Below are 25,654 nucleotides of genomic sequence, written 5' to 3' on the forward strand. Positions count from 1 at the left end.
GTTCAGGCTTTGCTCTGAATGCAAATAGTTAATTTGGGAAGTTTTGTTTAAATTTTGTTTGTAGATGGCAACAATTTGCCTAAAGTTTGCACTAAAGTTGCTTTGAAGGTGGCAACTGACTGAGTGGTTCCAGACCCATCTTTGACTCATCTTCAGAGGCAACAAGGCTTCAAAGACTGCAGTAATTTTGAACGTGCTGCGGTCTCCCACCACTGTGACTCCAGCATATACAATTGTATCGAAGTAAAACAGTCCCTTTAAAATGCTCGCCATTGTTAAAATAATTTTCTTACTGTAATCTTAATGTAGCAACACACACACACACACACACACACACACACACACACACACACACACACACACACACACACACACACACAGACTGAAATAAGGAGACGGGGATAAGAGGATATTAGTTCTGAATCTCATATCCTGTTTTATTGTTCAAATATGGCAGAACAAGATATACAACACAGTACAAACAACACACCCACTCAGTCGGACATACACGTGGAAACATGGAAAGGCAAACAGAGAAGACATATTTGTACGCTTGTTCACACACGCACACACACACGCAAGTCTGAGTTTGCATGATTGATACAGACAAGAATTTCTCAGGGGAACCGCTGATCAAACGTCCCACAGACAAACACATCCACGCTTTCACAGACACATGAACAGGCCAACAGGACAACTTGTGTATTAAAGGGGATTTTAAGGAGATTAAGGACCTGGTGACAACAAAAAAAAAAAAAAAAAAGCGAAAAGAAAATATTCAAAGTCCACCTTAAGACAGCTACCCCCCTCCTCCTCCTCCTTCCATCCGTCTGTGTTATTGACCGTTTAAGTAGGTTCCACAGAGATGAGAGTGCATTTTCCAGCTCACACCTGTTCTCACTGCAGGGAAATTAAACCTCAAACAGCTGAAAATCAAAGTCACTTGCTTTTTTCTTACAATGGAAATAACACATATTCTGTTTTATGGTGGACTTTTTAATTTTTTTTAAAAACATTTAACTCAAGAATCCAACCCTTTAGCCTCAGGCTGATGTTTAAGAGACTTTGGCAAATCCCCGAACCTACCCCACACGCGGGGTAAAAAACATCCTTCAAGAAAACAAGAATCGCACGAGTTTGTTTTAGTGACTGAAGGCCACTTTGATCTGAACAGTATAAACCTGCTCTGTAAAATCCGAAACCAGTTTTTAAAAACATAAATTACAAAAATCTTGTGCTTTGTACACCTTCGAAATACAAACTAAAATCCAGCGTCTTCATTTTTTATGTTTTTACATTAAATCATGTAAATCAGCTGTAAGACAAAGCAGCTAAACAGATTAAATAATCACTGTTCTAGCTGTTTCCTGCAGTAATATCTAATTTAACACTGGTGCGTACGTATTTCTGAATAACAGTGGATGGATTTCATGAGCACAACGCTATAAGGGCCTATGTCATTAAGCTTACATTAAAAAAAAAAAGATGGAAGACAGCGAAATTAGGAGCTGTGGGGTTCTCAGCTGTGAGGAGCTATTGTGGGACTCTCAATCACTGCTTGCCTTTAACAGCTCTTCCATGTACAGTACTACAGAATCAGATGCTTCTCAGCATCAGCATACTGATACACCCCAAAACAAAAACACTGAGCCTCAAACAAACGGACTCCAGCCTGTGTCACAGACTTAACAATTGACCAACTGTGCTGCTCTTTAAAAATGCATTTCATAGAGAATCAAACAAAAAAAAGAAAAATCACACTGATGTATTAGAGAGGAAGGCGAGTTCTGAAATAAATACTTAAGTCTAACAGTAATAACAGCTTGTCAAGGATTTAATCATGAAGGTTCTGGCATTAACGGAGAGACGTTTTTGGCAACTCATAGTGTAATGTTACGCTGAAGCACATCATTTTATTTTGTAGCATCCCCAAGCCACCAAAGTTAGTGTTTTTATTTATTTTTAGTGGAGGTTGATTTATAGGATTTTGCTCAAAAGCATCACTTAAGTTTCCAAAGTGAATCTATCTCAACTCCATGATTGTCTCGGTGCTGCCTCGGTAGTACACACTCTGGTAATGCAACTGTAATATATGACACTAAAAGCAAAGCTGTGGGGTGGGGGCAGGTTATGTCAGTTTCTGTACCAGACGTGAAGAAGATAAAATAAAATGATAGAAATATAAATAAGATCTATTTAAGTGGACTGCCAAATGCAACAGAAGCTTGCACAGATTCAAGTCCAGCATACTGACGCGTGTCTCACACTTAAGTTTGAAGAATCCAGCCAGTCACACGGCCTCTTCAGCCACAAAGATGAACAAATGATTTTCTGTCTATGAAGGCAGAAGACGTTTAAAGGATGGTGAAAGACTCTTCACCTGAAACCGTTTCAGCAAAAGGCTTTTTTTTCATTATCAGAGGGAAATAAAGGACATTTCAAGTTCATTTTAAAAGGTAAACTAAACTATAAACAAAACTTAATTTTTCTTATTCTAAAAGGGCAGTTTTGCAGTGACGGGTCACAGTGAAGCCTTAAATACGGATGAGTGTCTCTACAGGAGTGCTTCACATCTGTGTTCTGGGTTTGAGTGCCAACATGTACCCCTCCCCTGCAGATCAGTGCAGAAGGAGGGACGAAACTCTCGCTGTTAGATGTAGGACAGCAGAGTTGGTGCGGTAAGTCAACAGGCTAAACAGGCTGGCCTGTTAGGACGGTCACCTGGCGTTAATTTCAAGCTACATTACCTATTTAACTAGCACTGTGTCGAGCTAGGTCAGGTGGGCGGGTGGCTAGCGTGGCTGGCTAGCTGGGTTAGCTGGTCAGCAAAGCGGGCTGACTGGTTGGCTGGTTCAAGCTTTGTGCCCAGGTCTTACTGACTCTTCTCATGTCTAACCAAGCTTGGCTGATGGTGTCCGGACTGCTGGTTTTTCAGTCTCTGCGCCTCGGTCGGGTGAGGTCACTTCCTGTTCACTGTGATGGAGTTGGCTGTAGTGTTCGTCTTTGTAGCAGTTTCCTCTGTATTTCCAGGGGGCTTCACTGCGGCAGCATTAGGACCGCCCCCATTCTGAAGTGTTTCCTGTTTGTACTGTTGCAAGGCGCGGTTGACGGCGTCCTCGACCAGTCGCTTGCTGACCTTCAGCAGCTCCGCCTCGTCTGGCTCAGACCGGCGACGCCCACCTGGGTAGCAAAAGCACAAGTATATGAGCACGTCATGTCCATTAACAGCGAGTTGAAAAAAGTAATCAATCAACTTTGCCAATAAAAGAGTTTGTCAGCAATATTGTGGGGAAACAAAAACAAAGAAAATCACATAATTGATCAAAATCAACAAATCTTAGAAGATCAGTGGAATTGTGCCAAAGGAGAAAGCCATCCAGCCATGGGCCAGATTCAAATTACTTACTTTAAAATTGTTTAAAAAAAAAAAAAAAAAAAAAAAAAAGGGTATTGGACATAGCAAAACATTTTACATAAATATTGCCTCAAGGTCGAGAGTCTGGTCAGTAACGACCCCTCCTTCCCTTAGTTAGCTCCAGTTGCTAGGCAAAGTGTGTACCACTTGCAGTTGCCGAGTTGCTGCTGGAGTTGGTGGCAACAATGATGCAGCACATGGGGGACTCTAGTGAGTAAAACTAGTGAGTAAAACTTGCTTCTTACCAGTGCAACCAATATGTTTCAACACATTGACTTTAAGTTGAAAGTCAAACGTTGCCACGTTTCTGGCTTGCATATCAATTTTGCAAGTTTGACTACTGCTGAGTAAGTTGTTGGCGAGTATTTTCAGACAAGCTGGCATCTGCCATTCAATCTATGATGCAGCACTAGGTGCAGCACACTCTTTGGCTACCAATTACACCTGGCAACTCCAAGCAACCTCCAGCAACCACTTGCCAACTGGTTGCGGAACACGTACGTTTCCCTAGCAACTGGATGTTGCCATAGGGTCAATGACTGATCTGTAAGCCTGCGTGACTGAGGTCTAAATTCGTTTTAGCCCATATTGCGCGTAGTTTTAAAATGTAATAAAGGCAAATTTTGTATAACTGGCACCTTCAATGTTAAAGGCGACCTATTATATTTTCACACACTGTTATAATGATGGGTGCTCCTATTAAACACAAACCAGTGCACAAACATCTGAATGATGTCAGTGATAGGAGATTTCCACAGTATTGTCATCAACCTGAATGCAAAGCTACGCTACACAGTCCAAGAATAAAAACATGGGAGTGATAACAAGGATGCCAATGAAACTCTAAACCCGATTTATACCACCATCGTCAACTGTCAGAATATAAATGCCCCCTTGTGCCTGTAAAAGGGCATGTTAGAGCAACATCAGTACTCAATAAAAAAAATATCCAAACCCATCATGAAACTGCTGATTGTTCTCTGTGTTTGTGGCTCCAGCTGAGCTTCCACTTCACCATATGTGTCAGGAATTAGTCAATTTTTAGCTATAGTGACATTTAACTCGACGGTAAATTTGATTGCAGCACTAAGCTGCTTCCTGTGGTGTCTGAGTGCCTTTCTGATGAAAGCACGACCCGTTTCATTCTTTTTCTAATATGCTCAAAATGAAAACAGAAAATAACCATTAATCTGACAATAATTAATTGTGTGGATTCTCCACTCATCACAGACTGAACACGGCGACAACAGATTGATGTCGCAATAGGAAAGAAGTGATCGTTGCAGAGATGATAGTCACAGAAGATGTAAACAGCTGATATTAATTTCCTTTTTGGTTTGAACACCAAAGCAAATCATTTAAGTTTAGTTCAGCTACAGACAAAATGGCAGACAGAAAGACGGCAACGCCAGTCAGAAGAATCGCCGAGATGGTCAGTCAGTCAATAATTCATGTAGAAAGAGAGCAAAGCAGGCAGGCAGGCTGTAGGATGGACAGGCAGGAGCAAGCCATTCAGAAAGAGAGTAATAGAAAAATCAATCAGCCATCCAGTCTGTCTGGCGCACACAAACACACACAGGTACGCACAAACACTATATAACCGCATTAGCTTTTGATTACCAAGGCCAAGCACAAGATTCGCACACTAACCCTCTTTACCACAGAATCCCACTGGGCCCATAGGTTTGTTTCATTTGAAATCAGCGTCGTGCTCTATTATTCATTATACAGTGAGACAGAGCATACAGCAGGAGACGACGATGATAATTTTGCTGAGGTCAGAACCAGCTGAGAGTATGATGCGTAATTTATTGTCATCTGTTGTTTTCATCCGACAGAGGTGTCTCAAACCAGCCATGTGTCACATTCTCTTCTTATGTTTTTTTTAATATTAACCAACAAGATGGTGAAATTAAATTAAAGCAAGTTCTGATGCTGTGTTAATTGTTCAGTCATCTGCTGTTAGACTGTTACATAAGTGACAATCCACACACAATGAGTCATTTTATATGAAAATCCTTCTGTGCAGACTACTAAATTAGCATACCCATGAATAATAAATACAACAAGGTGCCACCGACCTTGCTGTGCCCTCTGTTAATAATAATAATAATAATAATAATAATAATAATAATAATAATAATAATAATAATGGATACTTTATTGATCCCCATGGGGAAATTACTTGTTTTTTCTCTGCATTTGACCCATTCACTCAGTGAAGCAGTGGGCAGCCCACTAAGCAGGCGCCCGGGGAGCAGTGTGTAGGGACGGTACCTTGCTCAGGGGTACCTCAGGGTAGCCGTTAAGTGGATTCGAACCGCCGACCTTCCGATCATGGGGCGACCACTTTACCTACTGAGCTATCCCTGCCCATATAATATGCAATATTGTGCAATGTTAATATGCAAATATCAGTGAAGTGCATCTGCTGACCTCTGTGCAGAATATAATACAGTGGCATCAGTCACCAAAGACCGACTGTGAGCTGAAATCTGTTATCCAGACCACTGGAATAAGTCACTGTCGCGAGTGTATCACCTCCGCCACGGTCTGATGACACGAGCACTGTGCGACTGTGGATTTATGCTGTTTATGCCAAGCGTCCAGCCTGGTAACAGCACGCCAAACAGAAAACAGGAGTCGTCAGAACAAGCCAGCAGTTGCTTCTCACTCATCTATTTAACGTCCCCGTGTGCTCGAATCAGCTTTTCCATCTATTGTTTTTGAACATGTTCTGTTTTAGCAACTTGAGGTTTATCGAGTTGTGCTTTCTACAAAACGCTGCTGCTGTTGTACTGAGATGTTATTTGATTACCTGCCTGCTTGTCTTTTTGAGTGAGTCATACCTCTGATTGATGTTTGTTTTTCTATCTACCCTTTAGTTTTAGTGACTGAATTCACTGAATATGCCTTTCTCAGTAAAACTGCAGGCAGATTTCGGGTAGCGCAGAGTGGCGCTCCTAGCACTAATGATCACAATCGTTTAAATCATGTGACGGTCATCCTGTTTAGTCTTTGCTCCACTCTTAGAACTCCCTCACAGTCAGCGCCACAAAGCGTCCGCTCATTACTGATGACCGGTTTCTGATTCATGAGATAAACAGCAACTGGACCAATACTTATTTATTTATTTTTTAAGCAGGGAGCATATTCTGCACTTTACTTAGGCAACCTCCTAGTGGGCGACAGTCTGAAGTAAAACAAACATTAAAATGTTTGCAGTCCTCTCTGCTGTCAGAAACTGTTTAATCAACATTTAAAATATAGTAAAACTGCAGTAAATGTAGTTAAATTAAACTGTGCCTAACAACAGTAAAGCTGTAATTTGGTCAAACTAATCTCTGCTTTCTTTCTCTGCAGCAGTTCACATATAAAAGCTGAAAACTGTACGTTAATTGTGTTTTGTTATTTATGTTTTGTTAAATTTTATGCTGGATATTTGAGGGTTTGTATAAGAATGCATTAGAGCTGGCATATTTCAATATGTTTGGTCTAATCATCATTTTATGAATTGAGAAATAGCCCAGTCAGTGACAGTTACAGCCGGAACAAACTGGGTGAAACCTCGCCTCTCATCAAAACAGAAGAATCATATCACGGTGGGAACTGTGTAATTTACTGCAAAGGACAAGACGACTACAAGAGATATTCCTCAACAGGGTTCTACTGGTTCTACAGTTGAATTGCAGTTTGTACACATGCTGAACCCATTATATGTCCACTAGTTTCTAAAGGTCTCAACCCAATTTAAGTAATTTATTTGAATATAGATTGAAAATAAAACACATGAAGAAGGAATGTCTGTAATAAAATATGTGTAAGTAAATATCAAAGTAAGAAAGGTAAACCTAAAATGTAAACAAGGATTATGATTTCGAGTGCAGGATGAATTATTTTACTCAAATGAGGGGGATGCAACTGAAACAAATACATAAAACCCAGCAGCACGATTAATGGACAGCCTACTTAATCACTTCCTGCCCAGATGCTCTAAATAGGACAGAGACTGCTTCTGCTTCCACCATTTACGCTAACTTAATAAAGAGGAATGAGATTGTATGTGATTGGATTACAACAATATTAGTAAAAATACTGAGAATGATCAGAGAGACGATTTGGATACAAAAAAGCAACGAGATGGTATCATCTTTTGTAATCAATAAACTGGAGATTATTCCAAGGCAAGAAGTAATCACACCATTAATCAGCCTGAATTTGATTGTTGTGAAGGTATATGGGAAATGATGGCTTTAGGGTCATTGCAGTTGTAGCTTGTAATCAGATGCAGATCACACTTTGAATGAACCCTCCCAACTCTGATTGTACACATATGACGGGAGGAGGACACGTACTTGAGCGTTTAGCACGGACTGGAGCCTGAACCAAATCTGCAACACAAGCACAAACATCAAATATTAAGTAAGCACAAACAAACAAAGCAGACATATTCTGGCGTCTCAGGGATTGCACACACTCTCCAAACAGCGCCGTTATAAGAGCCTCTTTGTGTGTTACCACGGGGGAGATACTTTCAGTGCTAGACAGCAGTGATTTTAAACATTAGTTTTGGACCCCGGGGCTACATGAAGCCTAAAATGGATGCAGAAATACTGTGAAGGCAAAACTGTTAACCAAAGCCACTGAGTCATACTACCAAAATATTGCATTAGGTTGGACAGAAGGATGGAGAAGGAAAGCAGGGCACAATACCGTGGGCAAGTTTTCTTCTTGTAAAAAGTGGCTTTTAAAAGAAATCTGTTGCATACCAGAAGCTTTTATTTTGAGGCTGCACTTCAGAAAATAAAACACTGGACAAGATACGATGACATAAGAGTGAACTAAAACCGTGACTTAGCGCTTCTTGAGCTCCTTCCGTTGCATTGAACACCCAGAAAATATCGCTTTCGATGCCAACCTTACGTAAGGTGGTTTCGTCTCGCTTGTCAAAGGTCTCTTCTGTGTCTGTATCTGTTAATGTGACTGCGTGTTTCTATCTGCCTATTCAATCTTGACCTGTCGAAGTGACGGCCTTTATGATGGCAGTAAAGCCATCCTCTGTACCTGTTTCTCACCCACACACACTAGCAGAGAAACAGATAAGCTTTTCAAACTGCGGATAAACGGACTTCACGGCAACGAGGCTGACACACACACACACACACACACACACACACACACACACACACACACACACACACACACACACACACACACACACACACACACACACACACACACACACACACACACACTCAGTGTTCCCACAATTTCTCAAAGCGCCAGCCCTCCTCGTATCCTCTCCTCTCGCTGCCACTCTGCTTTTACCTTCTCTAACCTCGCTCTCTCTTTATTCAAACATTTGTTCCTCTTGCTCTCCCTCTCTTCACCTATTTTTTGCTGGCTGTGTAGTCATGGTGACAGTGATGAGAACCAGACACACACTTTTAACAGCAAAAGGAGGTTGTACCGACTTTCCATCTGTTTTTGTTGTCAAGTTTAACTCTCTATAGCCTCTAAGTATCATCTTCTCCCAAACCAGTTCGTCTTTACCTATTTGGCTTCTTTGCCTCTTTCTTACGTTCCACTTCCTCACTTTTTGGCCTTTTTCAAGTCTCTAAAACAGCTTTTTTGGTCTTAGACTGAAAGAAAAAAACAGTAGAGAAAAAAAGTTACAAGCGCTCTGCACTGAGGTCCCATCATCAAGGAGTGACCCTAATCATACGCTAATGTAATTTTTGTTCTCGTTTCTAAAACAAAGGGGCAGAGGTTCGTTGGTTTTCTACTTCGATCCAGGCTAATGTATCTGAACTATCATGACTAATACATCTTTTAGTGTAACTTTATTGACTTGACTTTATCCACATCCAAACTAGAATTACAGCATTACTGTTAAAATGATTACATTACAGCCTTACAGTTGTGTCCCTCCCGTAATCAGTCAAGGTGCAGTGTAGACTTTAAAACTAATTTTATTAGCAATTCAGTTTCTTATCTTTCCCTGAGTCACTGAATAATAGGGGTGGGGGGAAAAAAACGATACTGTGTAGTATCGTGATATTTTGTTTGCTAATAATGTATCGATACAGGGACAGCAGAAATCGATATTTTGTTACAAAAAAGTTTTTGTGGCCTGGAACATGCTCTGACTTCAGAGCATGTTGATCAGCTCCTTTTTCTGAGCAAGAATCCTGACATTCCTTCACTGTCCAAATGTGTTTAACTTTTTTTATGGCAGCAATAAACATGACATACTTATTTTAATTTAAGACATGTTTTATTTTAATTAAGTTTAAAACTTTTTTATTTAATGTAAAATTATATATTTTTTTAATTTACTTTGAAATTCTTCAGTTGCTGAAGGGGCTGCATAGTTTTCACAAATTGCATAGTTCAGAATAGCTATAATTGTACCAGATGGTTGCATTGAGTTAAGTTGGACTAGACTGTAATACAAACCGTTCAGTTTGTCAACATTAAAACTGACTGAAATGAGAGAAAGACTGAGTGCGAGACTTTGTTATTAGATAAAATGAATATTGATAAAGTTTACCTTTATGTACAGAATCTGAATATCGCAAAATATTTTTAAAAAATTGCAATAATATCGTATCGTGCGTTAAGTATTGTGATAATATCGTATTGTGGGATGTATGGTGATTCCCACCTCTACTGAATAATGGTCCAAACAAGGGTTTTGCAAATCCTTTTGATATTACAGTAAAGCTGACCCTTGATCTTTTACAGCCACAATCTTATCAGTTCATCCTTGGCTTTAGCAGATAGATAGAGACTCCTTTCAAGAATTACTGTGATGACATATTCACAAGAATGGGCTTGGCACTGTCACCATTGACAAACAAAATCTAAGACGTTTATTACTAAGTTTATTGTTATAGCTGTTGCAGAGTCCATGTGAAAAGTTGTGTAAAATGTAATTAGTTCCCTCAATGTGTTTAGGACATGTGACAAGGTACATAAAGACATATGAAATCACTATTCTGCTACTGCTGCTGCTGGTTCAGATCCACAGAAACTCAACCAAATGAATATGCATTCAATCAACAGCAACAGAAATTGTCTTATTAAATAAAACACAATTCTAATCTTAACATGTGGAGTGGTTTTCAATAACTCAAAGAGGTTTTCTATTAAGTTTTCTAAATAAAAAGGTCACTCTGCCACAGTCACAGCATGTCCATGTACTGATGTTAACATATAGTTTAAAGCATCGGAGCTGCTGGGTGTTCTTGATATGTTCTCTTTGTTCCTCTCTGATGTGCTCCTGCTGTCTCAGTCTCTAATATCTTCCAGGTCTCATAGTTGCTCCGAGAGGCAAAGGTTGAAAGGTTCTTGCTGTTCTTGGTGTGCAGACGCTATGTTTAGGATTTTGACCGTACACTGTCAGCTTTGAGTCTGTACAACGTCAAGTGGCAGTGTGTGTCTGCTCGAAGTCACCACTCCACTGTAATATATGTTGCCCTTTGAAGGGACCGTTAAACACCATTACTGCAAATTCTCTTACACAACCTCCCCTACTTATTCATCTTGCTTTTAACAGCCTTTTCTTCAAGAGAACCATTTGCAGGATTCTGTTGAAACCTGGACAATTTCACTTGAAAATATCACCTCTTGGATGGATGGATATTCTACTGAGCCCAAACCGGAAATTAAACGGACCAGATAACGGCAGCTACTGATGATGCAAAACCGTGCACAGGAACTAGCTGTAGTATCTAAAATGATCCTTAATAATCGCATTAAATTGAATCTAATTTACTGGATTGTGTTTGCTAACTATCTAAAAATTTGCTGTCATAAATACACTCTTTTTACTTTGAATGAGCTGATCATTTTTGAAAGCTCTCACAGGGGTTTGAGCAGAACATCAATGCAGCATATCTGCAGAAGGAGGATGAAAGGAATGGGTAAGTAAAAAGGAGGAGGAGAGGAGCGTGTTCGGGCCCTAGAGGAAGGCTTGCTGTATCATGAGTGCGTGCTTTGACCTCAGCATCCGCAAACAACTGGGAAAACAGAAGAATTTCATAGTAGTCTAATAATGTAGAAGAGACTGAATGTAAAAGCTTCTTCTTCAGTACGTGACTTTAGGAAGCAGAGGGTAACAATATCTGTGCAATAGGATGGAGCTTGAAATGAGAAAAAGCAGGGGGGGAAAAAATGAACTTGGTGCATGCGAGGACAAAGACGAAGAGAGAAAGCTGAGGTTGAAAAAGAAGAGGCCGGCGGGGTTTTGTAGGCTGTGGAGGGGTGGGTTGGGGTACAGAGCACTGACAGTTTGCAGAGAAATATACCAGAAAGTTTTCCATACTTGATTCTGACTGCAGCAGAGTGCAGCACATTTATGCCTGATTCTCAGCAGCCCATATCCTGGTATACACTTTATGAGGATGAGCTGTCCATGGATCGTTTATTATTAAGCACCAGGTTAGATTATTAGCCTCTCAAAAAGCAAACAAATGTGCTCCCTAAAAACATGCTGCAAAACAAACAGGACGTAGTATTAATCCGCCTGATTAAACATTTGCTTATCTGCATTAATTCAGATCAATAAACCTGCCAGAAATGGCTTTGAAAAGAAAATTCAAAGTTTTATCACCGAGGAAAATTCTGCAGCTGTAACATGGCTTAATTTTCCACTACTTTGTGAATCTTGCAACACAAGAAAGTAATTACGTTTCTGACCATCTCTTCGCCGTGCCAGAGCAATGGGATACAGCAGGGTGTTGGTGCCCAGATCTGTGCAACTCAACCAGCGCAGTGAAGACAATTTTAATGGCTCAAACAAAATGAGACACAAGGATGGACCCACTAATCTGCTTTCATATCATTCTAAATACAAAATAATGAGATAAAAAAAACCCAATGGTGATAAATAAAGTGTGATCAGAATTTTTTTTTGTTAATTTCAAGTTTCTCTTAATAAACTTGAAAAAAAGGGAAGCTTCCTGATTTCCACGCCGCTCAGCAAACTGAGCTAATGAACTAAAAATGGACACGGATGGTAGCGAGCCAAAGCCATGCTGACTGCACAATTACACACGGAAACAAAGTGCTGCGGACTCATAGATGGCACCAATAATCACCAATAATAACAACAGATTTAGTAAAGTGGGGTAGCATTACTCTGTGGGACTATAACTGAAAATATTTCAACAACTTGCGCTGTAGTTCCAATTTTTTCAAACATTTTGAAAACGTGGCAGCTTTAATACTGTAGCAGTCCAATAATACTTGAACAAAGTACGTTTTCAATTATTTTAGGCACGTGATCTTTTAAGATTCCTGTGGGTTTGACACTGGAAGCAGACATTAAAGCTGCAGAGCCGGGCATGTGCGGCGTCTGTGAACTCAGTTTGACTGTGCATCAAACAGCCTGGTCTTTTAGTGTGAATGGAAAACAAGCACGGGGAAAAAAAAAAAAAATCCCACTGCATTTTGATTTGATATGTTTCGGTCTTTTACTCTGGTGTGACAGAGCAACACATCATAGTCTGTTTGCTCATTTCCACACCTCACCAGTAAGCAGTGATAGTAAACTGGTTTATTTTCATTACTTACACATAGAACTGTATCTAATTTGGCTTTAATGTGTGCTGGAGATCTTTATAACGGCTGGAGACAGTCTGGTCCGGTTCTAAAACAAATTGAGCTTAAACAGAGTCTGCACAAACACAGACGCTGGCTACAATCCTGTCACAATCAAGCACTGATGGGGAAAAGGCACTGAAGAAGTGAACATCACATATTGATTGCACCTTAAAAAAGGAGACAGTGGGTTGTCTTCATGTAACAAAAACTTAGTCCCCAGGCCCCCTAGGCTATTCTTTGGGCCATGTGTGGTGTAATTTAAACCCAAATGTGACTCACTCCTTAGTATCAGGACTTGAGGAAAAGGCAGACAGCACTCAGAAATGGCCTTTTCTGCTCAGTGACCTGGGCTGTCAGGTCCACTCTTATAAAAGCACACTTACAGGTCATGAAAGAATGGGAATATTTCAGTGTTAGTAATACAGAGAAAGGTTTTTGAGTGCTTTGGCATTAGCAGAACTTCAGATCTGATTACTAATCCAATGTGGTTTGAGCAAAGACAAACATAAAACATCTTCAATTTAGGAGAGGAAACTTTAAATGTGGGTTTTATAAAATCCACAAAATCCAGTTAATCACACAGACTGATTTTCTTTACAAAAATAAAAAGGCTGTTTGGTGTGAACCATGCAAAAAACAAAACTTAAGACTGTTGACAATCTTCTTTAGAGTAGACATCTGGCTTGGATCACATAAAAAGCAAGACATGTAATGATGAAAAGTTAGAAACAAAACCAAATAAAACCCCCAAACCCATGGGTGACACCAAAACGTGCACAGATCAACAAATTCCTAAAGTCGTGTTCATGTGTCTATCATAACGAAAACACTGAATGGTGTTAGAGGAAGGCTGGTTCCCAAAAACCAAATCTGCAGCATATTTTAAGTTTGTGAAAGATGATCTCAGTGCTCCACAACACTCTTGGAGTAGCGTTTTATGTGGACACACGAGACAAAAGTCGAACGTCTGCAGTTGAAGAGAGACGTCAAAGCAGACCAACACAAACATCCTACCCCAACTGCGAGGCATGGTGTTGCTCCTAAAGGAGATGTTACTAAATTCGAGAGTTTCCCTACTTTTTCACTTATCGAGTGTGTCTGATCAATTACAGCTGTCTGTATGTTGTTAGTTCAGTCAGATTGTTTTCGTCTATAAACACCTGAGCCCATCTGATGGGTAATCATTTCAGAAATCCTTTCATTTCCTGATGTTTCCATACAACAAGGACAAGTGAAACCAGAGAGGCGCCAGAATAAAAGAAGAAATCTTAGCACAGAGGAGTGGCTGGGAGGAAAGAGGTGAAATGAGCAGCGCTGTATCCATCTCTTCCCTTTCTCTGTTTCTCTTTGTTGTCGATTTGCTTCCCCTCTTCCGCACGTGGTCCCTGCTGACTTCATCAGCACATCTCACAAATACAAACACAGAGCTGGATATTTAACACTTCTGTGACGTCACAGTTGTGCAAACCCATGCGACAGGGAAAGATGTCCGATCAAGGTCATTTCTGCTCTTTAGTTACAGATCATGCAGGTGAAAAGCTAAAACAGATATCCATATAGAGGCTGTGTGACTGTTAATAGCTTGTCCCAAGCATGCTGTGTGAGGAATAAAGTTTACCTTTACCAGACTGTTAGAAGAAGAAAAGAATCTAAGATATGGGTACAAATTAACTGCACTGAAAGGACATGAGTGTTGCTCCTGTCCTTTCCATGTCAGAAAGAAAGCTGGTTTAAGTAAGTTTGAATGCGGCATGGTTGTTGGCACCAACAACAGCTGCACAACAGTTTCTGAGTATTTTAGAAACTGCTGATATTTCCCCACACAACAGTCTCTAGAGTTTACAGAGAATTTTCTGAAAAACAGAAAGGATCCAATGAGCAGCAGGATGTCTGGGTGAAAATGGCTTGTTGATGTCAAGAAGTCAGAGGAGAATGGCCAGATTGTGTTGAGCTGAGGCAACAGTGAAGCTGTTTGCACACTGAAAACGATGACTAGTGATCATACAAAGTGAATGACATTCCTTGAATTCAGTGGACTATGGGTGAAAAAACACTGGCAACACAGAGTGAGTGGACCTGAGATAAATTTTTCTGAACTATCAGGTGAGAGATTAAAGCGACTACCAATGAGAGCCCAGGATACTGTTGACTGACGTGTGACTTCGTAGTCGACGGTCAATACTAGTCAACTGGAGCCTGGAAACTTTGCAAGCAACCAGCTGTCAGCTTCAAACAATGCAAAACAACCTAACTGCATCTGTTTTTTAACGCCGCAAATCAAACAACCACCTGTTACGACCAAGCTATAGAAGAGCACACATAAATGCATAACACATTGAATGTTGAAGCAGATAAGCTACAGCAACAGAAGACCAGACTGGATGGCACACCTGTCAATTAACAACAGGAAACTGAGGGTATAATTCACACAGGCTCACCAGAACTGGACAACAGATGATTGGAAATATGTTGCCTGATTTGAGGAATCTTAATTTCTGCTGTAACATTTATATACTGGCGTCAGAATTGGGTGTAAACAACGTGAAAGAACAGATCCATCCCACGTTGTATCAACGGCTGAGGATAGTGGTGGCGGTGTAATGGTGTGGGACATGGTTTCTTGTAACACTTTGAGCCGAGCATCATTTAAACACCACAGCATACCTGATTATTGTTGCTGATCAAGTCAAGGATTGGGTTTCGATTACATTTTTTACATTAATACTCAACTAAATAACAACCGTAAGAACACATCTAGCTCTCATACGGCATTTTAATGAGTATGACAAAAAATGGCTATTATTCATAAAGTTATAGTCATATAAAGAAATTAATTCAACTGTTTCAATTTTCTAAGTTTCACCAGCAGTGACAGCCAACACCACCGTGTGACACCCTGTCTTGTTGGTCAGTGTTTTATTCACACACAGATACACAGCAGGAACACAAGTACGCATGTGTCTTGTTGCGCTCACGAGGGGCAACTGTCACCACATCACAGGGGTAGCATCTGACCTACAGAACACACACGCACACACACATACACACACGTTTGTTGGCTCCCTCTACTTGCCTCTGTCTTTGTCTCAATATTCCCACTTCTCTTAAAGCCCAATCCCTCCTTTCTCCCTCATTAGTTTTCATTCCCTGCGCCGCTCTTTCTCTTTTCTCTATCCTTCTCTCTCCACACAGAAGTAGGGCACAGTGGCTAGACTGTTTATAGCAATGCAGCTGCAAGCGGGGAAAAGAGCAAAGAGACACATCGGGGAGAAAACAGAGAAGGAGGGGAGAACACACTCAGCCCAGTTTAATATTTCTGCCCTTACAAAAAAAGAAAACACACACACCCACAGCCCTTCTGCAGACGAGCCATTTCAGCTGGTGTCAAAGTCTGTCTTTATGACCTCATGATCAGCACGATCAAGACCTCATGTAAGGCCTGCACACACAAACATACCCTTAACTGACCATAAATCAGTGGACGATTTTATTACTTTGTATCTCTGTTTAATTATTAATCTAACTGACAGGTCGTAGAAGGCATCATCTACCTTCTACGTAAGCGTAGCCTCACACAGAGACTAGCTTTTCTATTAGTATCTACATTAGATCAATTTCAATTTACCGACTTTCATTTCATTACTGGGACTGAGACAAACAAGTAGCAAATCCAATTTTACCGAAGAGAAAAGAGAAACCCTCACACTGACCGAAACCCTCCTTTAACTAGAGCAAATCTATATGTGGCAGCATGTGTGCATTCAGTTTAAGAGAAGAGATGTATTGACCTTTAACACTACTCTTTAATGTTGCGTTAAATGTTGTGACATGCTATGACCCTCCACAACAGATTGTGTGTGTGTGTTTTGATAATATTGGAGGAAGAGAGTAATAATTGCAATTCATGTCCTATGACATGCAGCAGCCCCAAAAACTACGCTGCACATTCATGCAAAACCCAAATTAACTAACAATACAGCTGCTGCAGAACAATGAGAGGGAAGGCTGCAATCAAACCACAAACTGCTCCCATAATTATCCTCTGGAGCTCATTTAATTTCATGTAAGCTGATGAAGAGCAGCCTCTTTTTGTCGCTGTCACTTAGTGGAAAATTTGTCCCCTGACTTGAACTATTTATTCATTTGAATTTTCCTTTAACCGACCGCAGATATTGTGCAACGACCCCGTGCATTAGATAACAGTGGTGCTCGAAAAACAAAAAAAACATCTTCCAGAAGACGCGTTAACTGGCTAATCCATGGCACATGACGATTAAACGAATGCAGAATGATAACCCAAGAGGCATTTACAAGTTATTTTAGAGCCGCCCCTCCCTCCACTCGAAAAGCGTTTTGCTTATTGTTCCCCTCAGTTGGATATTTGACCTTCACTGCGCAGCGTGACTTGCAGAGCTTGACTGTGAGATGAGCGTTTTCGTATTTGTCTGCTAAAAGGTCGAAACTTTCTTTGTGCCCAACTTGAATCTGAGTTTTAAGACGTGCACATATGGCAATGACATTGGAGCCAATTATGCCCAAAATTGTAGCTCGGCCAGCTGATACGCTGACCGCAGACCGAGAGTTTCAGTGAAATATCGGGCATCGAGTTTAAAACAATCAAATAAAAACCACAGAGTAATGAAATATTTTAGAACAACTGTGAAGGGGGATGAGTAGATCTAACTTCAAGGAGCATTATTGAAAAAGTGCGTCAGTGTGACAGGATCTTTAGCTTCTTTAGTCCATTATGTTAAAGCAAAGCAGCAAAAGTTAATAAAAGAACATACTCATAGGTATTATGAGTATAATTTATACGATTAAATAAGAAATATAAACTTAAAGGCAAGCACAAAAGCAAAAAGCTCCTTTGCTTATTTATTTAATAACTTTATATTTATGAAAGACCACTGCTATGTAATATAATAGAGGTGGAGTAGTAAGTAGTAGTCACAGTTTAGCCCCGTTTTGTTTGGCTCGTGTGCAAAATAATGCACATGCACAAGAAATTAAGGACCTGCTTATCAGAAGCAGCAACACCGAAAACAAACAGCCAAACAAACAATAAAAAATAAACACTAATGCAAAGCCACAGAGCAGCTTTCTACAGACACGTTTTGCACAACCTATTCACAAAGTGTTTCATCTGAAGCTTAATCAGTGGCTCTGCTCGGCCACTGATTAATTACACACTGATGACACAGAATTACACAGCTGAAATAGGACCACTCGTCTACAAACGCTCAAACATACACAACACTAATCTGCACACAAATGCTGTGACATGATGCTGCTCTCTCACAGACACTCCTTGTCCATGTGTAGGTCACACACTGACATGTATGTAGCTGTGCGCACACACTCAGCTGACACAAAGCACTACGCACACACACATATACGATGTGCAGTATCTTCCTACACTGCACACATGCAGTCTTTTCCAAAAAAGCAGCACCGCTGAGTATCAATCCGATTGGTTTCTCCAACAACACACACCCACGCATGGAGACAGGAGCAGGAGGCACTTACTGATTTTCTCCTCGGCTTGGGAGAAAGGGAAGCAGCACAGTTGACCCATGGCGCCTCCTTCCCTCTCCTCCTGTTCCCCTCGCCCTACTGTTACCCCTCTTTTTCCTCAGCCCCTTGTTCTAAGCCTGACGGATGGAGGGAGAGCCCCGCTTCTCCTCCCGTCTTGCCCTCTGTGTCACTTGTTCTCCTCCCCTCCCAAAGGGCAGACAAACCCAGTGAGGATGAAAGCAACCAAACAAGAAAAACCCCCAAAAAACCCTCGCTCTCCGTCCGTGCAGCCCGAAGAAGACAGAGAAAGACAGCAGACGCTGGAAAAAAATGAACGAGTGATTCCTTGCTCTTGCTCTACTTTGCACTAACACAGGGAGGAGGGGGGTGTGTATCAGAGAGAGGGAGAGAGATAGGGAAAGAGGGAGGAGAGAGAAAGAGAAGAGAATGGGAGAGCTGGACGGTGCATGTGTAGGAGACAAAAAGACAGAACAAATAAAGAGTGATTTTGGTTTGAAGTGAGCAAAGCAGGGGAGGGGCGTGCATGAGTAAAGATAAAGAGTGCATGTGTGTGAAACTAGATGAGGACAGAGGAGGAGGGCTGCATGTATGAGCAGGCTTCAGTGAGAAGACACTGAGCAAGCCTTCGGATGTGGAAAAGGGAGCAGTGCGTATGAGGAGACGGCGGACATCGCTCTGTGTTTGTGTGTGGAGGGGTCGGGTGCCTACAAGCTCCGCCTCCTCTCGTCACTGTAGCTTGAATAATGATTGTTGAACAGCCGGCAGCTGCAGCCTGCTACTGGGTTTATCTGTGTAATTTATGAGGTCTGGAATGGAATTAGGACGTGGTGAAATAAAGAGGATAACATACATTACAGATAAAAAAAAAAGAAGTAAAAATTCTGGACTCAAGTGTGGATTATGACTAAAACAATAGTCAGGGCTAAACACCGACGTCCCAAGATGAGGGTCAAGGAAAGGCACATAAGGAGATTATCATCAGCTTCCTATATATATCCACTCTCTTATTGTGAAGGTTGCAGTCATTCAGATGTAATGACTAGTAATTCAGTGTGGCATTTACATCCGGGATCTCAATGAGCCTGACTGGGGGTGCTGAGCTGTTAATGTCTTCTTTTTAACATCTTTACAGCAAGTTAGTTGGCAATAAGTGATTTTCAAATGCTAAACAAAAAATGGTTTGGAAAAAAAGCTTGTCATGGTTTCTCAATTTTTGCAGGTAAATATTTGCTTTATTTTGTTTGTTGTCTGGTGACAGTTGTCTTAATTTTTTCGTTATTATTTGTAAAATCAGGTAAATGCGCTCTAGACGACATAGACTACTCCTTATTATTAGAGATGCAATCGATCATTATCCAACCTGGATATAAATTTAATTGGAAATAAGCATGTCAATTACTGGAAATGCAGATAGGGCTGGGCCATACTGGCAGGCATGTCTGACAGCGAGAGCAGTGTTAGCACCTAAAAACTAAAGAAAATCCAACAAAGCACAGTTCTTTGTAAATGATGCAGGAAAACTGATCCTGCTAACAGTGGAAACAACAAACGTTTCACCATTTGAGGTTAAAGCACATCACCGAGTACAGCCAGACCGAATCCACATGAGGAAGACTAGGGCTAGACCCAAAACACAAAATATTTTCTAATTTTATATTTTATTACACAATACTGTGTAGTTCCTGAAGAGTTACAAGAATGATCTACATTTCTGTTAAACTGGTGTGTCAGGCAGTCAAAATTTCAAAGGAAACCACTTCTTAGGCTTTTTTGTGCTCACATGTAGGGCTGAGTATTGTCACTGATTTCTAGAATCGATTCGATTCAGATTCACAAGGTCCCGATTCGATTCAATTGAATTAGATTTGAATCTGGTAAATTTTGCCTAAGACTAGTGCTGGGCAATATGGAAGAAATATTTATCACGATATGAATTATTTTATATCACGATAACGATATATATCACAATATACCACCTGACCTGTGGTCATATGGAAAGTACGCAGTCTGTAAACAGCGAGCGCAGAGGGTGCAGTCTTTGTTAATGAAATGGATGGTTATGCTCATGTAGGGCTGCGTATCTCTGCTCGTTCATAGGTCAGTCGTCAAAGCATAATGCACAACACTGCAAACATCCTTCTCTACTTTGGCCCGGCATGCGTCATATAAGCGAGGCAACTCGACTTTACTGAAGTGCTTACGACCGGGCATAACGTACCTCAGATCAAGGACTTTGACGAGGTCACGAAAGCTGTCCTTCTCAACTACATAAACAGGGGCCATGAATTTACAAATGTAACGCGAGACGGCTCCTGTGGTTTGTTTATGGCGCTTGGACGTTTTCTCATAAGAGCCTTGTGTGAAAGACTGCTGTATCTTCGGCTGGCTATAGTTTTTCTTTTCCCAACTTGCTGCAAAAAAAACAGCATGTACATCAAAATAAACGATTTCCAACAGTGTAATTTGAGTTCTAAGCATCCAAGAAATGATACAGAAAAGCATAAAGTCAAACATAACTTTTAAAAACACCAGTATAGGCTTATAAGGCCCTGAAGGTTAAAAACAAAACAAATCTACATTTTCCGCAAAAATGACGTCACTTCCGGTTCCGGGCAGGTAATGGCGGACATGCGATAGTTCACGCTGACCAACAACAACACTTCCAACATAGGAAGTGTTATGAAAAGCTGATCGGAAAAGCGTGTTTCTAGAATATTATGTTTTTGTTGCTGCAAGTGCTTTTTATGCAATTTTTGCAAAGCTATATGTGGAAGGAAACCGTGACCTAGGACAAGCTGGTAGCATAAGATTGAAATGGCCTGTATTTGTATAGCACTTTTCTAGTCCCTAAGGACCCCAAAGCACTTTACACATTCAGTCATCCACCCATTCACACACACATTCACACACTGGTGATGGCAAGCTACACTGTAGCCACAGCCGCCCTGGGTCGCACTGAGAGAGGCGAGGCTGCCGGACACCGGCGCCACCGGGCCCTCTGACCACCACCAGTAGGCAACGGGTGAAGAGTCTTGCCCGAGGACACAACGACCAAGACTGTCCAAGCCGGGGCTCGAACCGGCAACCTTCCGATTACAAGGCGAACTCCACGATCGCCCCAAGATGTAAGTAGAACTCCTCCGGTTTCATATGCAAAAAAAATTATTGCCCTAGCTTACATGGTTCCAGTTATACAGGGATTTAAAAATAATTAGGCAAAACGGAGCGTGCCCACTCCGACCGGCTTTAAAGTGTTAATGATATATTTTATGTAATAATTTATAAAATTAGGTTAGAAACGATAGAAGACAAATGGAACGATAGACACTTTTCTATCGTCCACACGATATATATCGTCATATTGCCCAGCTCTACCTAAGACAGTTAGAAATATTATAATTCTGATCATTTATCAGTACTGACACTTGTGAGACTTCATCAGAGGTGTAAGCATCACAGCAGATGCCTTCGTATCAAAGTAACTGAGGATAAAACAGAAAAATATGAAGGAGATTTTCCTGGCCTGGCTTTTTATAGCAGATAACCTTAAAAATATTCTGCAGTAGAACAAAAACGGAAGAAAACATGACTCAGCATATGAACATTACCTGATGCTGCTGAAGCGAAGTTACAGAGGTTTTATTAGAGACGCTGCTAAGCATTTTGCAATTTGTCATAATTTTAAAAAGTTTGAATTTCTGCTGTTCAATACTGAAGAAATGTAAACTAACTTAGGTAGTGTTTCATCATTGACAGTAACTCTTTAACTGGAGAAGATGTACTATTACGTGTACTATTGAGATTTCTTTTTCTATTTCTTTCCTATGCCAGCATTTCCATGCTATTATGGTTAAGACTTTTGGCCTTTCAGACACTTATTAATATTTATATTCCTTATAAATGGTAAAAACATCATTTTTACATTACTGTGTATATATTTCCTGTTTCTTCTATACTAAAAAATGTATTGAACTGAGGTGCATGCAGATTTATGTGCCGTGACATCTGTTAGGAGTGATAAGTGAAAAGTATCGTCTGTGAATTGATTGGTTTCTTGTGCTTATCTTTAACGAGTACATCTCTTGGTCTTGGCTTAATCCAGCTGGATGATGTCAGCAGGTTTTTCAATATTTATAAAAAGAAAGCTGCTCGACAGCGATGATGTAATGTGCATTATGGTGCCTAAAAATGCAGATGTTCCTGCTCCTCTTTCAGGTGAGCGTGAGGTCCTACATTCAAAGGCACTGACCTCAAAGAAGGATCGCAGATGGAGCTCAGGCATTGCAGGCATTGCAACTATTCCAGCAAAGAAAAAAAATGTTTTGCTTCATCCATCTGTGAAAATGGATTATGATAATGGCCAACAGAGTCAAAACAGACCATCAGATTGTGCCTGTTTTAATGAAGTTGTTCTCAGGGCACAAAACACAAAATATGGACGCGCATGATCCCTGTAACACTTTCTCTGTGGAAACTCACACCTAAATCAAAACGGTGGGCTGCTGAAGAAATTATATCCACGTATGTATATCCCACTTTCTAGCTCTGCAAGCCAACATGCAATCTGCAAAAAGTAGAGAAGCAAGGATCAATTTTACATGAGGATGGTGATGAGAACTGGGCCTCCAGGTATAAGGCAGAGACCAAACAGCTGTAATCAAGGTAAGATTACAACCAGGAGCACGAGTATCACGCTGCATGATCTGTGCTGTGTGCCAGTACGTGTGTTATGTATCTTTTAAGCCTTGCCAACACAATCCTTGTTCACCACCAGCTTCACCTGCCAGATTTTCCTTTCTACAACTTCACCCTATACTCCACAATGAAATTAAAGTTAAAGAGTTGTTTGTTTAAAATAAGGAAACCGATTCAGTGTGCACCACAGATCCAGAAACCATCCAGAGGTGCACAAGGAGTCTATTTTCAGAGGTACATCAGACAAATTTAAATAAGGTGAGTGAGGAGCCTCATTCTCCCTAAACTTAAGGTCTCAACTGGATGGGTCAAACACCAACACCTCCCCTTGCATGTTTTCAAGTTGCAATACCACTCTGTGGTTAGTTAGTAAGTGTTTGAAATCACGTGCGCATCTTCCATGGAAACTACAGGTGACCATGAAAATCTATAAACATTTTTCTCCAGCAACCGGAGGCTGCCAGGGCCTCACCAACTGTTCTGTTGGTCTTCACGGCTGTGGCTTCCATATTCAAAGAATTTTTGATTTTGTTTTTCAGTCTTATGTCAATGTAACTTACATCAATATGGGGGAAAAAACAACAACAAAAGCAAAGTCAAATTACAGGCAAACAAGTGTTAAGCTAAAATTTCTAGCCGTCTTTGTTGGAAGCACTTTGCTGCTACGCAGACGACTGTGTGAAACAATGAGGATTCATGAAGGAGAGTGATTACACACACGACTTATAAAAACATAAGGGTGCATTCAAGTGTCCTCAACCTTCTGAAGGGAGTTGAGTAATAAATTACTCTCCACCAGTTCCAGGGACGCGTTTTTCTAGCTGCAAGTGATTGTTAAAAGCACACCTCTACCCTCCAGCATTAATGGTGGATTACACACAAGAGCTAAGGGTAAGGGGAGATGTGTTAAAGGAAACACACACACACACACACACACACACACACACACACACACACACACACACACACACACACACACACACACACACACACACACACACACACACACACGTAAACCATGTGCATTGTGGAGCTTTATAAGCTGAGCTCAGCTGCATAAGTAGACAGTGGAGCCCTTTTTCTATCAGAAGAATTCAGCTCACAGCTGCCACGTTTCACACAAACACACTCGCAGCTGTGAGGAGGTGTTCTTATTGATTTGCCTTGATTTCTATTGAGTATCAGTTACACCATAACAATACAGTATGTATACACGCAACGCTTGGTATTGATTTTGGGCTTTTTAATGTCAGATGTTCAGGGTTAGCTACAGGGTTACTTATGCAAACAAAAAGCGATGTGAGGACGTTTTATCCCAGAAGAACACATTTATTCTCCGCATGTTAAACCATAAAAACAGTTGGGGTTATTGGTGGTATCTTAAGTACTCTTCCATTTAAGCCTCACAGTGCACACACAGCGATAGCTAAAAAAAAGAAAAGAAAAAGACACAGTGTGGACTTTGTTTAGCTGATCTGAACTCATGGTGCCTCAGCACTTTGTCACAAGACAGGTTATGCACACAAAGCAAACAAGACAACTGCATACTTTAGATAACCGAGCCCTATTGAGAGCCTGTTGTTATCAATGCTATGTGATTATCTATACACGTGCCCACAGTTATGTAAGACTGTGTAACACACCTGGCATTTCAATAAAATCAACCAATACTTATTTATGTAGCATTACTATAAACATTTGGTCACATAATTTGGCATTTCAAATACGTAAATCAAACCAACACCTCTCCATCTATTCAGTATGAACAAACTGAAAGTTATCTTATTGCTGCTAAGGTAAACTAAAGCTACAGGAAGGTAAATTATAAATCATCTTTCACTGCAAAGAAGATGAGAACTATTCAGCACAGAGGTGCAGATTTACAGATTACTGCTCTCCTGGCGCGGTCGCCACGAGGTAGGATTTTTACCATAAAAACTCAAACTACTTATCAACCTAAAAAGGAAAAAAAAAAAAAAAGATTACTCATCTGCATTGCACATTTCAGCCAAGACTGAACACAAAACCAAATGGGCTTTTTAGTGGATAATGTGGTCTTTCCACAGTACCGACAGATGAGGTTTTTCTAATTGTCTGTTTTATTTAGACAGAAAACACCACATAAATTCATTTTACTTTGGCTGCTATAATGTAGCCTGTTTGCTCGTCTAAAGTAGCACATCCCTCTCCCACACACGGGCCTTGTTATGATGTTCGATTGTTTGTTGTGTTGAATCAATTTGGTGAAACTAATGTAAAGTAGCATTTTTCACGTGCTCGCTCCATCAGCGTTCACTCACACTCCAATAAACAAACTGTCCATTGAGCTGGGATCTGTATTTACTCATTCACAGGCTGGTGGAGCTTCTTTCACTCAATCATACAATACTACTATGTGAA

General features: G+C 40.7%; 1 protein-coding gene across 2 annotated transcripts in view; it reads right to left on the reverse strand.

The window, feature by feature from the left end:
• Positions 1-418: 418 nt before the first annotated feature.
• The window catches only part of akap7 (A kinase (PRKA) anchor protein 7), a 49,625-nt gene continuing 24,389 nt past the window's right edge, over positions 419-25,654 (reverse strand). Inside the window, exons 10-11 of one of the 2 annotated variants that reach the window (XM_085381505.1) lie at positions 7,771-7,806; positions 419-3,180 (exon numbers count right to left, since the gene is read on the reverse strand). In XM_085381505.1, the coding sequence (XP_085237631.1) occupies positions 2,960-3,180; positions 7,771-7,806 (257 nt within the window). In that variant the 3' untranslated portion in view covers positions 419-2,959. The remainder of the gene's footprint in view (positions 3,181-7,770; positions 7,807-25,654) is intronic. The other variant, XM_085381506.1, reaches the window with a different exon arrangement.

Source organism: Rhamphochromis longiceps, linkage group LG15 (genome assembly GCF_057381845.1).
Source record: "Rhamphochromis longiceps isolate RC_006_pf linkage group LG15, R_longiceps_female_GT1.1, whole genome shotgun sequence".
Taxonomy (NCBI): Eukaryota; Metazoa; Chordata; class Actinopteri; order Cichliformes; family Cichlidae; genus Rhamphochromis; species Rhamphochromis longiceps.